Here is a 14573-nt window from a genome sequence, read left to right as displayed (position 1 = left end):
GGGCGGAGTCACGAGAAGCGCAGCAGCAGCCGCGACCGCAAGGGTCGTGACCGACGGAGCAGCTCACGCGAGCACAAGAAGCACAGGTACCCCCCCTCACGGTCCCGGTTACAGGCACTGAAGCTGATATCTAGCATGGTTTGAGGCCTCTTAACAAGTTTCTTTCACAATCAACCAATTGGTTTCTTCGTGGTGGGAAGGGGGACTGTACCCATATTAAATTTTAACTGGCGTTTATAAGTAGCCCCCGCCATAGCGATGGGACCTCAAAGCCAGCCTAAAAAGTGGCGCATGGTCACACCCTCATGACCTTAAACTGCCTGCGATCCAAAGTTAAATGTAAACATTCTGCCATCTGTTTGTTTTTGCCAGATTCTGAGTGTTTACACTGTATTGTTTGGGGAAAACAACCTTCTGTTTTGTGTTTGGGCAGCTACTCTCCTCGGAGAAGCCGTAAGAAAAGGACATACAAGTACTGGGATGTTCCCCCTCCGGGATTCGAGCACATCACCCCCATGCAGTACAAGGCAATGCAAGGTTTGGATGCGACGCTTCCATGTGTGCTAGTTCAGTATTGCAAGGTTATGGTATATTGGTTGCAATGAAAGCATTTATTCTGGAGTGCCCTCCTCCCCCCTGCTGGTCAAAGAGGGAATAACACTTGGGATGATTTCAGACAGTGTGAAGAGAGCTTAAACCTAGGGGTTAGAAGCAAATGAAGGCGACGATCCGGATGTTCTGGCCGTCCCTGGTTGGGGTCTTGAAGCCCTTTCTCCTCCCCACAGCTGCAGGGCAGATCCCCACGATAGCTTTACTGGCAACATCCACCACCAGCGGCGTGGCAGTGACGCCCACCCAGGTGCCGATGGTCGGCAGCCAGATGACCCGGCAGGCCAGGCGGCTTTATGTCGGCAACATCCCCTTCGGCCTGACGGAGGTGAGTCCAGGCAAAGTCCCGCGTTGCCTTCTGTCATGCATACTGGTGTCATGTGTAGCTCAGTGAGTTAGGACACTGAGCCGGTCACAAGAAGGTTGTTGGTTCAAATCCCTTGGGCAGCAGAGTGATTTCACCATTGGGCCCCCGAGCGCAGCCCTTAAGCACTATTTGCTCTAGGAACTGTCTGGTCCTGCTTCTTCAATGAAATGTATGTTGCTTTGGATGAAAGTGTCCGCAAAATAAATAGATAAATGTACTAGACTTGTCAGTCATTTTTTTTCTCGTTTGCCTGTTTTGATGTCTTCAGACGTCTGCCTGTCTTCATTCAGTGTGTCTGCCTGTCTTTTTAGGAGGCCATGGCGGATTTCTTCAATACCCAGATGCGATTGGCTGGCTTATGTCAAGGTCCCACCAATCCCGTCCTCGCTGTTCAGATAAACCAGGACAAGAACTTTGCCTTCCTTGAAGTAAGAGTCTTTCCTGCCTAATGGCTGCTGTGTCCAGGCGGAGACCGCAGCCTTCCCTGATTAACGACGTTCTTCGTTCTGCCCTAGTTTCGGTCCGTGGATGAGACCACGCAGGCAATGGCCTTCGACGGCATCATTTTCCAGGGTCAGTCGTTAAAAATCAGGCGGCCCCACGACTATCGCCCCCTGCCTGGCATCTCAGAGCAGCCCGCCTTCCACGTACCAGGTCCGTTTTGCTTGTCGCCGTCATAACCTTAATCTTTATTTACCTTTGAAGAGCCGATCGGCAAGGCCAGTTTTTTGTACTCGTTACGGACTGACTGTCCTTCGCAAGCTGCGGATGTCTTGTCATATAAAGAGGGAGACTTTCACTTTTATTTACTTAATGTTGTAAATATTTAGCAGACAGTTTTATCCAAAGTGAAGAATGTTTTTTTTTTTTTTTTTTTTTTTGAGAAATCAGGGTCAGCCTGTCCCTAGAGCAAACTCGCCGGCCCAGTGGTGTGATCACCAGTGATGTGAACCAGTGATCTTCTGATGATAACGCTGGCATCCTAACCAGCTGAGCCACACACACACACACACAGCTCAGTCACTCACTTCTTACTGTTAACATAGGGGTGTTGTGTGGCTCTGTGATGTTTGCCCATGAAAAGAAGGTTGCTGGTTGGCAGGGTTGGCAGAGTGATTTCACCACTGGGCCCTTGAGCAAGGACCCTAACCCCCAAATTGTTCTAGGGTTGCTGGCTCCTATTCTAGTTAAAAATTCTGGACACACCTACTGAAAATGACTTGTTTTTCAGCAAGATAATGACCCAAAGCCCACCTTGAAGGTTATGCAAGTAGCTTATTACCTTGTGAACTAGGAAAGAGATGGTCCCCACAGCCCCCCAACCTAAACTCTATAGAGCTGGTTTGGGATCAGTTGGATGAGAGTAAGAGTAAGGTAGCCAGCTTGCGCGCAGAACTTGTGGAAACTCGAGGACTGTTGGAGAAACGGTCCAGGTGGGTACATATGTTAGCTGGTTGAGTCCGCAATGCTGTCATCGAAGCCAATGGCTCCTATTTTGAAGAGACAAAAATTTTGTCTTTGCAGTACTTCATATGCATAACTTCCATGCCCAAAGGCCTTTTACTATAAGGTGAATAACAGCTAAAATAGAGACAAATGCATTAAGAGCAGGTGTGTCCATACTTTTGACTGGTGCTGCATGTGTCAGCATCTCCCATGGAGAGCAAGATGGGAGAGACAAAAAACAGTCGTCAAACTGCCCCAGTATTTAGGTATTTTTTTGCTGGAGTTACATTTATCTGATATTATATAGGAGATAACGACGTCATACTGATTTGAAGTTGGCTTATTTCACTCGCGCCGTTTGCTCGTGGTCATTATCCGGCATGTTGACGGTTTGCTGTGATCGGCCGGCTTTGGGCGCCGTGCCGCTCTGTCTGCAGGGGTCGTCTCCACCGTGGTTCCAGACTCGCCACACAAGCTCTTTGTCGGAGGCCTGCCCAACTATCTCAGTGACGATCAGGTACCCCGCCCTCAGTCTCTGTCGCCGGGGAGCCGACCCACAACCCTCCTGTGTTTCTGTCCCACTGCTGCACGTGGAACTCAAGCAGGCATGCACACACACGCACACGCACGCACGCACGCACGCGCACGCACATACATACATAAAATAAACACTCGTCTCTGTGTAACTGATTAGTAGGAAAAGAAAGCCTGTCAAAGTTACCTCACCGCTTAAAATTCATTACAAGATACTGGGGGGTCAAATGTCAGCATCATGTTTAAAGCTAGCTGCTGAAAATAGCCGCACATTTGAGGTTTTTTTTTTTTTTTTTTAAAGATATTCATGGGATTTATTAAACATTTATTAGACATGTAGGTAATGAGTTGACAGTTACATTACGCTCATTGTTTATCCAGCTGTAAATTATGAAGATATTGAGACCCCGCTAATGTAAAAGGTACGTTTCCCAAAACCTCATGTTATCGACTTGCATAGTTGGAACCATTCAGTTGTTATCTAATGTTGTTAGCAAATAACCTTATTAGCAACAAAGGCTTTGGGAAACGTGCCTTACAGCTGGCGGCTTGCCAAACCAGTCACGTAGCCAGTCCCTGTGCTGCCTGTTGCTGGGTACCCTGGAATATTTGTATATCGGGTTAATTGCTGAGTGTTAGTCGGATGAATCAGCCGCGTCGTTTTGCTGCATGAAAATTTAAAATCGAGTCATCTGCGCGTCACCTAACTGACGAATACCTCCACATTGCCGTACACCTGTGTTTGCCCAATCCCAGTCCTCGGGGAACCGCCGACTGTCCACATTTTCGCTCCCTCCTAGCTCCCAGCCAATCAGGAACACCGAATACCTGGTACAGGTGTGCTGAGAGGAAGCAAAAACGTGGACTGACCGGGGGGGTACCCCCGAGGACTGGGCTGGGAAACACTACCATAGACTGTGCTTGAAATGTGGGGGAGATCGACCAAGTCCCCAAACGCTTCAGTATTCGCAGACGTGCCGTGTCTCACGTCCATGTCCGCACACTGAGAACGATGACTTCACATCCCGTTAACAGCGATGGGGAGCTGCGGAAGAATCGTTCCCTACATTGCTGTGTCGCTCGAAAGGCAGAAAATACTTCGGACCTTTTTCCCGGTGAACGATTATCAGCTTCACTGGAGTTTTCACATCGTGCCCCATGCCCTATTCTGTTATGACGTCAGTGATGGATAATATTACCATAACAACATGCACAGATGAGGTCGTCTTACTCTGAAAGTGTTGAAAGGGTCACATTTTAGACATTTTCTACTTCTCATTAGCATCTTTTATGATTTTTTTTTTTCTTCCTATATCGCCACCCCACTGAAATCGGCCCATTATAGACATAATCCATACAGGCATTTAATAGTTTACCTATTTATTTTGCAAAAGTTAATCGCAAAACGTTTTGCGTCCACCCCTGCATTGTAACATTTTGAGCTCCGGTGTCCCACTCACTTTAGCCTAAACTGTTAAAAATGGCAAGACTCAGCCCACAAGATAGTGATCGCGGTTTCAGTGAAAGGTAAGTGAGAAGTGCAGTCAGTTTGTTTTTCTTTGATTTTTTTCCTCCTTTTCGGATTGTCATCGTAATCTTTCTTATCCAGTGTGAGTCACATGTAATCTAAGTCAAGAGGAAGGCTGTACCAAAGCAGCACTGGGGGGAGAGAGTTTGAATCCAGCAGAACTGTTAATGTATTTCACGTCAAAGCCAGTAAATGTGCCATAGACAGGTGAAATGGAAACCGCTGCTTGTATCCTGGTGTTTACATTTTTTTTGCAGTCCCTGCTACCGCTTTGATACTTACAGCTCTTTCATTTTTGTTCCCCACTTTGTCCCCAGCTAGGGGCCTGTAAGATCGTTAAGTCTTCGCTCATAATTTGTTCAGTAGTACTGACCTACTGCTGCCATGCCAACATGTAACACAAGGCAAGTAAGACATTCCGTCCCTCGCACGGATATCCTCCCTGTCGACGGCCTGCCCCTGTGGGGGGGCTCTGTCCTGGAGTGCTCTTAAGCATATGGGGTCCTTTTTTTGGGGGTTGAAGGCTGGGGAGAGACTTATTATGCTGATCACAGGGTATAAATTTGATTTTTTTTTTTTTTTGCCCCTAAGAGAAGGTAGGAGGTAGCGCCCTCTTGTGGCTGCCAGTGTCCCAGGTGACTCCTTTCTGAAGTCAGTGGTTAATGCGGCTTTACAGTAGATTCCTGTAGAATAAGTGAGGAATGATGTTAGCAGAGCTATTTCGTCCTGTTTGGCTTCAAGCCGTGGCCCCTTTAGCAGGACCCTGTGGCGGCTCTTAGCTTTACCTGTGAGTTTATCTCCTGTAGGCTTTGTCCCTCTAATTAACTGCACCAATGTGGTTCTTGGTTTTAAGAACAGGAAGTCAGTGATTCGGCTGGGTTTGTGTTCTGCCGAGTCGCCCCCCCCCCCTCCACATTGTATACATGGAACACTTAACATATAATTAGCTGTTTTTATTTAGTTTTTTTTTTATATACCATCTAGCTTAATTATTGTGGCCCTTAAAATCAGATGCAACTCGGTCCATATTTCAAAATTCGTAGTTGGAATTATCAGAGAACTTGATTAGGAATTCAGTTGTGTTGTATATGCTGTAGGATGGGGGGGGGGGGAATCTGTGTTATCATTCATTGACAAGAATCAAAATAGTTACTTTTGTACGCTCCCAGTAAGTAAGTCATGCAGAAAGGGCACAGGGGGCTTTGAGCTCTAGTGTTGCACCGTAATGTCGAGCCACTTGTCATAAAGCCATTTTCCTGATGTCTTCACTGTTTCCTCATGTCGTTTTGCAAAGTTTAACATGCTGCTTCTCCCACAGTTAAGATTAGCATTTCTAGCGAGGCGCCGTGCCTGGACTGTCGGGCTAATCGCCCCCCCGCGTCTCCTCCTCTTGCCCAGGTGAAGGAACTCTTGACGTCGTTCGGACCTCTTAAGGCCTTCAACCTTGTGAAGGACAGTGCCACGTCACTGTCTAAGGGTTATGCTTTCTGTGAATACGTGGACATCAGTGCCACTGACCAGGTGCGTGAGGTGGGGCAGCAGCTGGAAGGTCTGGGGTGACTCGGGGCTTCCGGATGGAATTGCTGACGCTTGTGTGGGATGCATCCCGCAGGCCGTGGCTGGACTCAATGGCATGCAGCTCGGAGACAAGAAGCTCATCGTCCAGCGGGCAAGCGTGGGGGCTAAGAATGCCAACGCTGTGAGTATTTGCCCTCGGCTGCCGCCTTTCTGATGTCCTAAACCCAACTTGGTTCCTGGGTGCCTCCCAGGAAGCTTAATGCCCCTATTTCTTGGGTTTATTTGGGTCCATGTAAATTTCTCGCTGTTACTCGAGACGATTGGACGATCAGGGGGTATCTGACACTCTTGTCGCCCCCCGGGACAGACGGCCATCATCGAGACGCCGGTGACGCTGCAGGTTCCAGGGCTGCAGCGGCTGCAGAGCTCCGGCATGCCCACGGAGGTGCTGTGCCTCCTCAACATGGTCATGCCCGAGGAGCTGGTGGACGACGAGGACTACGAGGAGATCCTGGAGGACATCCGGGAGGAGTGTTGCAAGTACGGCAACGTGCGCTCCATCGAGATTCCGCGGCCCGTCGATAGCGTGGAGGTGCCTGGCTGTGGCAAGGTGGGACCCGTACTCTCCTGTACCAGTGGCAAAAAGAAGACCTCTGTAGGCACTAAGCACAGGCTCATGGGAGCATTTCTTGCACAAAAGTGTTTTGAAAACGGAATAATTTTTTGTGTAAGAAAAACAATCTGATTGGTTCAGATAGACGACGGACGATCTGATTGGTTCAGATAGGCGACGGACAATCTGATTGGTTCAGATAGGCGACGGACAATCTGATTGGTTCAGATAGGCGACGGACAATCTGATTGGTTCAGATAGGCGACGGACAATCTGATTGGTTCAGATAGGCGACGGACAATCTGATTGGTTCAGATAGGCGACGGACAATCTGATTGGTTCAGATAGGCGACGGACAATCTGATTGGTTCAGATAGGCGACGGACAATCTGATTGGTTCAGATAGGCGACGGACAATCTGATTGGTTCAGATAGGCGACGGACAATCTGATTGGTTCAGATAGGCGACGGACAATCTGATTGGTTCAGATAGGCGACGGACAATCTGATTGGCTCAGATAGGCGACGGACAATCTGATTGGCTCAGATAGGCGACGGACAATCTGATTGGCTCAGATAGGCGACGGACAATCTGATTGGCTCAGATAGGCGACGGACAATCTGATTGGCTCAGATAGGCGACGGACAATCTGATTGGCTCAGATAGGCGACGGACAATCTGATTGGCTCAGATAGGCGACGGACAATCTGATTGGCTCAGATAGGCGACGGACAATCTGATTGGCTCAGATAGGCGACGGACAATCTGATTGGCTCAGATAGGCGACGGACAATCTGATTGGCTCAGATAGGCGACGGACAATCTGATTGGCTCAGATAGGCGACGGACAATCTGATTGGCTCAGATAGGCGACGGACAATCTGATTGGCTCAGATAGGCGACGGACAATCTGATTGGCTCAGATAGGCGACGGACAATCTGATTGGCTCAGATAGGCGACGGACAATCTGATTGGCTCAGATAGGCGACGGACAATCTGATTGGCTCAGATAGGCGACGGACAATCTGATTGGCTGAGATAGGCGACGGACAATCTGATTGGCTCAGATAGGCGACGGACAATCTGATTGGCTGAGATAGGCGACGGACAATCTGATTGGCTCAGATAGGCGACGGACAATCTGATTGGCTCAGATAGGCGACGGACAATCTGATTGGCTCAGATAGGCGACGGACAATCTGATTGGCTCAGATAGGCGACGGACAATCTGATTGGCTCAGATAGGCGACGGACAATCTGATTGGCTCAGATAGGCGACGGACAATCTGATTGGCTCAGATAGGCGACGGACAATCTGATTGGCTCAGATAGGCGACGGACAATCTGATTGGCTCAGATAGGCGACGGACAATCTGATTGGCTCAGATAGGCGACGGACAATCTGATTGGCTCAGATAGGCGACGGACAATCTGATTGGCTCAGATAGGCGACGGACAATCTGATTGGCTCAGATAGGCGACGGACAATCTGATTGGCTCAGATAGGCGACGGACAATCTGATTGGCTCAGATAGGCGACGGACAAGCTGATTGGCTCAGATAGGCGACGGACAATCTGATTGGCTCAGATAGGCGACGGACAATCTGATTGGCTCAGATAGGCGACGGACAATCTGATTGGCTCAGATAGGCGACGGACAATCTGATTGGCTCAGATAGGCGACGGACAATCTGATTGGCTCAGATAGGCGACGGACAATCTGATTGGCTCAGATAGGCGACGGACAATCTGATTGGCTCAGATAGGCGACGGACAATCTGATTGGCTCAGATAGGCGACGGACAATCTGATTGGCTCAGATAGGCGACGGACAATCTGATTGGCTCAGATAGGCGACGGACAATCTGATTGGCTCAGATAGGCGACGGACAATCTGATTGGCTCAGATAGGCGACGGACAATCTGATTGGCTCAGATAGGCGACGGGCAATCTGCCAATCAGATTGTCCGTCGCCTATCTGAACCAATCAGATCGTCCGTCGCCTATCTGAACCAATCAGATCGTCCGTCGCCTATCTGAGCCAATCAGATCGTCCGTCGCCTATCTGAGCCAATCAGATTGTCCGTCGCCTATCTGAGCCAATCAGATTGTCCGTCGCCTATCTGAGCCAATCAGATTGTCCGTCGCCTATCTGAGCCAATCAGATCGTCCGTCGCCTATCTGAGCCAATCAGATCGTCCGTCGCCTATCTGAGCCAATCAGATCGTCCGTCGCCTATCTGAGCCAATCAGATCGTCCGTCGCCTATCTGAGCCAATCAGATCGTCCGTCGCCTATCTGAGCCAATCAGATCGTCCGTCGCCTATCTGAGCCAATCAGATCGTCCGTCGCCTATCTGAGCCAATCAGATTGTCCGTCGCCTATCTGAGCCAATCAGATTGTCCGTCGCCTATCTGAGCCAATCAGATTGTCCGTCGCCTATCTGAGCCAATCAGATTGTCCGTCGCCTATCTGAGCCAATCAGATTGTCCGTCGCCTATCTGAGCCAATCAGATTGTCCGTCGCCTATCTGAGCCAATCAGATTGTCCGTCGCCTATCTGAGCCAATCAGATTGTCCGTCGCCTATCTGAGCCAATCAGATTGTCCGTCGCCTATCTGAGCCAATCAGATTGTCCGTCGCCTATCTGAGCCAATCAGATTGTCCGTCGCCTATCTGAGCCAATCAGATTGTCCGTCGCCTATCTGAGCCAATCAGATTGTCCGTCGCCTATCTGAGCCAATCAGATTGTCCGTCGCCTATCTGAGCCAATCAGATTGTCCGTCGCCTATCTGAGCCAATCAGATTGTCCGTCGCCTATCTGAGCCAATCAGATTGTCCGTCGCCTATCTGAGCCAATCAGATTGTCCGTCGCCTATCTGAGCCAATCAGATTGTCCGTCGCCTATCTGAGCCAATCAGATTGTCCGTCGCCTATCTGAGCCAATCAGATTGTCCGTCGCCTATCTGAGCCAATCAGATTGTCCGTCGCCTATCTGAGCCAATCAGATTGTCCGTCGCCTATCTGAGCCTATCTGAGCCAATCAGATTGTCCGTCGCCTATCTGAGCCAATCAGATTGTCCGTCGCCTATCTGAGCCAATCAGATTGTCCGTCGCCTATCTGAGCCAATCAGATTGTCCGTCGCCTATCTGAGCCAATCAGATTGTCCGTCGCCTATCTGAGCCAATCAGATTGTCCGTCGCCTATCTGAGCCAATCAGATTGTCCGTCGCCTATCTGAGCCAATCAGATTGTCCGTCGCCTATCTGAGCCAATCAGATTGTCCGTCGCCTATCTGAGCCAATCAGATTGTCCGTCGCCTATCTGAGCCAATCAGATTGTCCGTCGCCTATCTGAGCCAATCAGATTGTCCGTCGCCTATCTGAGCCAATCAGATTGTCCGTCGCCTATCTGAGCCAATCAGATTGTCCGTCGCCTATCTGAGCCAATCAGATTGTCCGTCGCCTATCTGAGCCAATCAGATTGTCCGTCGCCTATCTGAGCCAATCAGATTGTCCGTCGCCTATCTGAGCCAATCAGATTGTCCGTCGCCTATCTGAGCCAATCAGATTGTCCGTCGCCTATCTGAGCCAATCAGATTGTCCGTCGCCTATCTGAGCCAATCAGATTGTCCGTCGCCTATCTGAGCCAATCAGATTGTCCGTCGCCTATCTGAGCCAATCAGATTGTCCGTCGCCTATCTGAGCCAATCAGATTGTCCGTCGCCTATCTGAGCCAATCAGATTGTCCGTCGCCTATCTGAGCCAATCAGATTGTCCGTCGCCTATCTGAGCCAATCAGATTGTCCGTCGCCTATCTGAGCCAATCAGATTGTCCGTCGCCTATCTGAGCCAATCAGATTGTCCGTCGCCTATCTGAACCAATTTTTTGTGTTTGTGAAAACGGGTCTTTAATCGGGGAAACGGAGCGGGTAGAGCAGGACGGAACGCAGGCATTGACAAACTACAATGACGGACAGGGCAAACAGGTAAGACCAGGACTTAAAATAGGTCATGACTAATCAAAGTAATCGGGCAAAGCAGGAGACGATCAGGGAAGCACACGTGGGTAATCAGGGGGCGTGGCACACACGAGGAGCGGACAAGCCGGGCATATATGTATATCTATATAAAACCTCATTAATGAGGGACAGGGAACAGAACGGACAGACAGAACTGGCACAGGGGAAGGAGCCAGGACAAGACTTGACATAAGACAGGAAAGGCAGAGAAACAGATCAGAAAGGGGGACACGGAGGGAACAGGCAGGACAAAAGGACCGGGAGTGAACGAAGGGAACATCGGGGAAAGAGGAGCAGAAGCCAGAGGGACGAGGGACAAAGAGAGGAGGGACAGAGACAGGAGGAACAAAGCGAGGGGGAGCAGAGGCAGGAGGGACAAAGACGGGAGGCCAGGGAGAGAAGGAGGGGGAACCAAGAGGAGCCCGAGGGAGACCCAGCGGGCGACGGGAGGCAGCCGGAAGGGCTGCAGGCGGCCGGGAGGCCGGAGCCGGAGGGGCCGAGGAGATGGGGTGAGGGACAGACGCAGGGACGAAGGAGGGAGTCGGAGGGGAGACCAGGGAAGGGGACGAAGGAGCTGGAAGGGACCCTGGCGAGGGCAAGGAGAGAGGGGGAGCCGCAGCAGACGGCGACGTCCTCCGACACGCCAGAGCGGGAGGACCAGCAGGCGAATGAGGAGCCGCCGTCGGGGGGCCCGCAGGCAACCGATAAGACGCCGGAGGAGGGACCGAGGCAGGGCGACGAGGCCGCGGAGGGGGACCCGCAGACGACAGCCGACCCGGAGGGCCAGGACCCGCAGGCGCCGACCAAGCCCTAGCGCCGGCGAGGGAGGGCGAGCCAGGGGGCTGGGCGGGTGGGACCCCAGCCGTGCGTCTGTGTCCTCTCCCCTTATGGGACACAGACATAAGGACCCGTGGCCGGGGTCGGGCTCGTCGGGGTGAGGGTACCAGAGTCACAGGGGGAGAAGGGACTGGAGTGGGGCCAGGGACTGGAGCTGCAGGCTGCAGAGGGGGCGCCTGCCCGGGAGCTGCAGGCAGGGAAAGCGCCTCGGACGTGGGCGCGGTAGCTGCAGGCAGCGGAGACGGCTGCTCGGGCTCTGGGGCCGCAGGGGGCACTTATTTTATTATATAAAATAAGTGTCATACAACCGGGGTGACATGCCTTGCCTGCTTGTGGGATGAGGAAGACTCAGGGACTGGAAATGGGATTAAAACTGAAGATGTGCTCATTCCTTTGTGTATTTACAAATTTTCCTTCCGTCAGACATGAGGAGTTTGCTGCTATATTTGGCACTAATAGAGATTCTGATGCTGCTATTTTTATTGTCTATTAGTTTGTTATTATTTACAAGTTCTGTTGTGTTTTTGCATTTTTCTCTTCTGGTTAATTAACTGCTGTCTGATTGCTGTGAAGTATGAGTGTGGTGAGTAAGACTCAGGGACTGGAAGTGGGATTACAACTGAAGATAACATGCTTATTCCTTTTTGTATTGTTTACAAATTTCCTTCCGTCAAACATGAGGAGTTTGCTGCTATATTGTGCACTAACAGAGATTCTGATGCTGCTATTTTTATTGTTTATAAATGTGTTATTGTTTCCAAGTTGAGTATTCAATAAATGCTAAATTGAGAAATTTTGTGTATCGTTTGTTATTATTAGTGTGATATTTTACCATGCAAATAGAGGGGAAAACGTCCAATTATCGGCCAAAAAAAATCAGCAGCATATATCGGCCATCGCCTGACCCTGACTCCTAAATATCGGCATCGGCTATTGAAAAACCCATATCGGTCGACCTCTAGTAACAGTACATTCTGTCCAATTCATCCATCGAGTTAAGTCACACACCCACTTGAGGGGGCACTCCGGCAGACGTGAGGATGGGGATGTTCTTTCCGCTATAACATCCACTGCAGAAGTACATCTCGCTCCTGTTCACAGGGCTTACTTCAATGATGAAGCAGGGCTGGTTGTCTGGACAAGTGAAGTTGTCCTGCTGCTGGGTCTCGGTGCCGTTTTTCCACCTAAGCTTGAAGGTGGAAATGTGTTCCAACTTGGTCCCTGGGACTGCAGCATAGCCAAACATCGCGAGCAGCGTCGGCCACACCCACCACCAGAACCATCACACCGTCCTATACACATAAAGAAGAACTAAAACATAGAGTGTTGTGACAATCTATGCGTTAATGTTTGGCAGCATAGGTGATTCGTTAAAATTATACCGAAGAATGGAAAATGTGATATTTAGAATATTTTTTGCCATTTAGTAGCTAATTTAAGCACTTACCCAATGCCTCAATTTGTTTTAGGTCAGTAATGTCTGAGCCAAAAGAATGAATGTATGAATTTAATACAATTCACCCACTCCCACCCACACACAAATCTGAAATTCAATTTATTAAGACACTTCTTAAACATTAGTGCATTAACAAAAAAGGAAAATCTTAAGAGATTCAGTAGGATTTTCTATGTTAGACTTAAGTTAATAGTTCAATAGTTTTTATATATTTCAGTATACCAATTTGACTTTAATGTTGAAACAGATGCTAAAACATGGAATAATTTCATAACTAGAGAAACATGTTATTCACAAACACTAGCAAAGGTAGCTTATAGTTAAACTTACTTAAGTCAGCAAGTCAGGCTACAGTGTGTAAGAATTGTCGTAAACGATAATTTGTCTCAGTCTTACATGACAGAATAAGTAAACAGAAAATATAAAATGGCTGAAACAGCATCATTAACGCCAGCTACAGTAGAGGCGCAGAAAAGGTGTCATGACTGAAGTATTCCCAAACTTTGGAAGACCGCATGCGAGCCTTTTTTGCCGCGTGTTTCTCCAGAGGCTCCGGAGCTCCGCTGGTTGACGCAGCCAAGTTGGCTCATGTGCAGGGGGACAAGCGGCAAATTTCTTTTTTGCAGGGTGGTAGGTGATGTCTCATTAATATTTCTGAGAGAAGTGCTACATGATTGGCCAGTGCATGCCTTACAAAATGGTGCGGCACTGCATCCAAGCCTGCGGCACTCAGAGTCACAAATACAGTGGAAACCATTTGTAGTAATTACGTCTGTCTGGCTGATTTCCAACTAATTGATATTTGTATATTTATTACATGAATATAAGGTAATATAAGGTAATAGAAGAGGTATTTAATGGTTTTCCGTCTGAGGAATTTGCAAAAAACTGCAGTGCATGATGGGTCGGATCTAAAGGCTGCCTAACGTCCTCATCTGTAGGACGACTTACATCAAGACTAGGAAGGTGCATAATGTTCATGCCTGGTTGCGTTTGTTGGTCCAGAAAGTAATTCAATTTCGCCATGTAGGTTACGTTCTTAAAAACTGCTTGGAATATAGCCCGATTATATGCTGTGGGCCTTTTAATTTCTTTGTTTACCAGGTAGGCTACCTTCTTTAAACTGCGTTTTGTTAGACTACATATTTAGGGAGGTCTTTATAAATTTATTGTAGTCTTTATAAATATGTACATAGTTTAGCCTAACCCAGCCACTTAAGGGAGCAAGCCAGCTCAACTAGGTGTCGGTCCCAAGCCCGGATTAATGGGGAGGGTTGGCGTCAAGAAATAAAGAGACTGTATCTTCACTGCATGACTGATGTCAAAATGTGTGAAATATGTGGTTGTATAAATAAATTCATTAAAGTAGGTTAATGATTCTGTGCTGTCTAAATTGTATAGAAAATTTCTACATATAGCCAAACAAATCTCCTCCTGTTTGAAAAGGCATAGAAAAAGCAATTTAGCCACTAAAACTTTACAGTTTTTGTGAGGGACAGTCGAATTCTCTCGTTAAGTTTTTTGTGATCCTGCACCTACACTTTGCCGGCCCCAGGAGGATGGGCTCCCCCTTTGAGTTTGGTCCCTCCCAAGGTTTCTTCCTTCTTGGGAGTTTTTCCATGCTATCGGCGCCTATGGCTTA

The 14573-nt window shown here is 48.9% G+C and overlaps 1 protein-coding gene across 1 annotated transcript; it reads left to right on the top strand.

The window, feature by feature from the left end:
• Nucleotides 1-458: 458 nt before the first annotated feature.
• On the top strand, nucleotides 459-7161 carry LOC125728202 (splicing factor U2AF 65 kDa subunit-like; the record flags this gene model as incomplete). The annotated part of the gene is made up of 8 exons (XM_049005248.1): nucleotides 459-537; nucleotides 786-937; nucleotides 1288-1404; nucleotides 1492-1630; nucleotides 2860-2939; nucleotides 5883-6005; nucleotides 6097-6183; nucleotides 6370-7161. Coding segments are annotated over 8 exons (1155 nt in total), but the record flags the coding sequence as incomplete, so codon positions are not given.
• Nucleotides 7162-14573: the final 7412 nt, after the last annotated feature.

Source organism: Brienomyrus brachyistius, unplaced genomic scaffold (genome assembly GCF_023856365.1).
Source record: "Brienomyrus brachyistius isolate T26 unplaced genomic scaffold, BBRACH_0.4 scaffold197, whole genome shotgun sequence".
Lineage (NCBI taxonomy): Eukaryota > Metazoa > Chordata > Actinopteri > Osteoglossiformes > Mormyridae > Brienomyrus > Brienomyrus brachyistius.
This window is presented reverse-complemented; position numbering and strand designations above follow the sequence as displayed.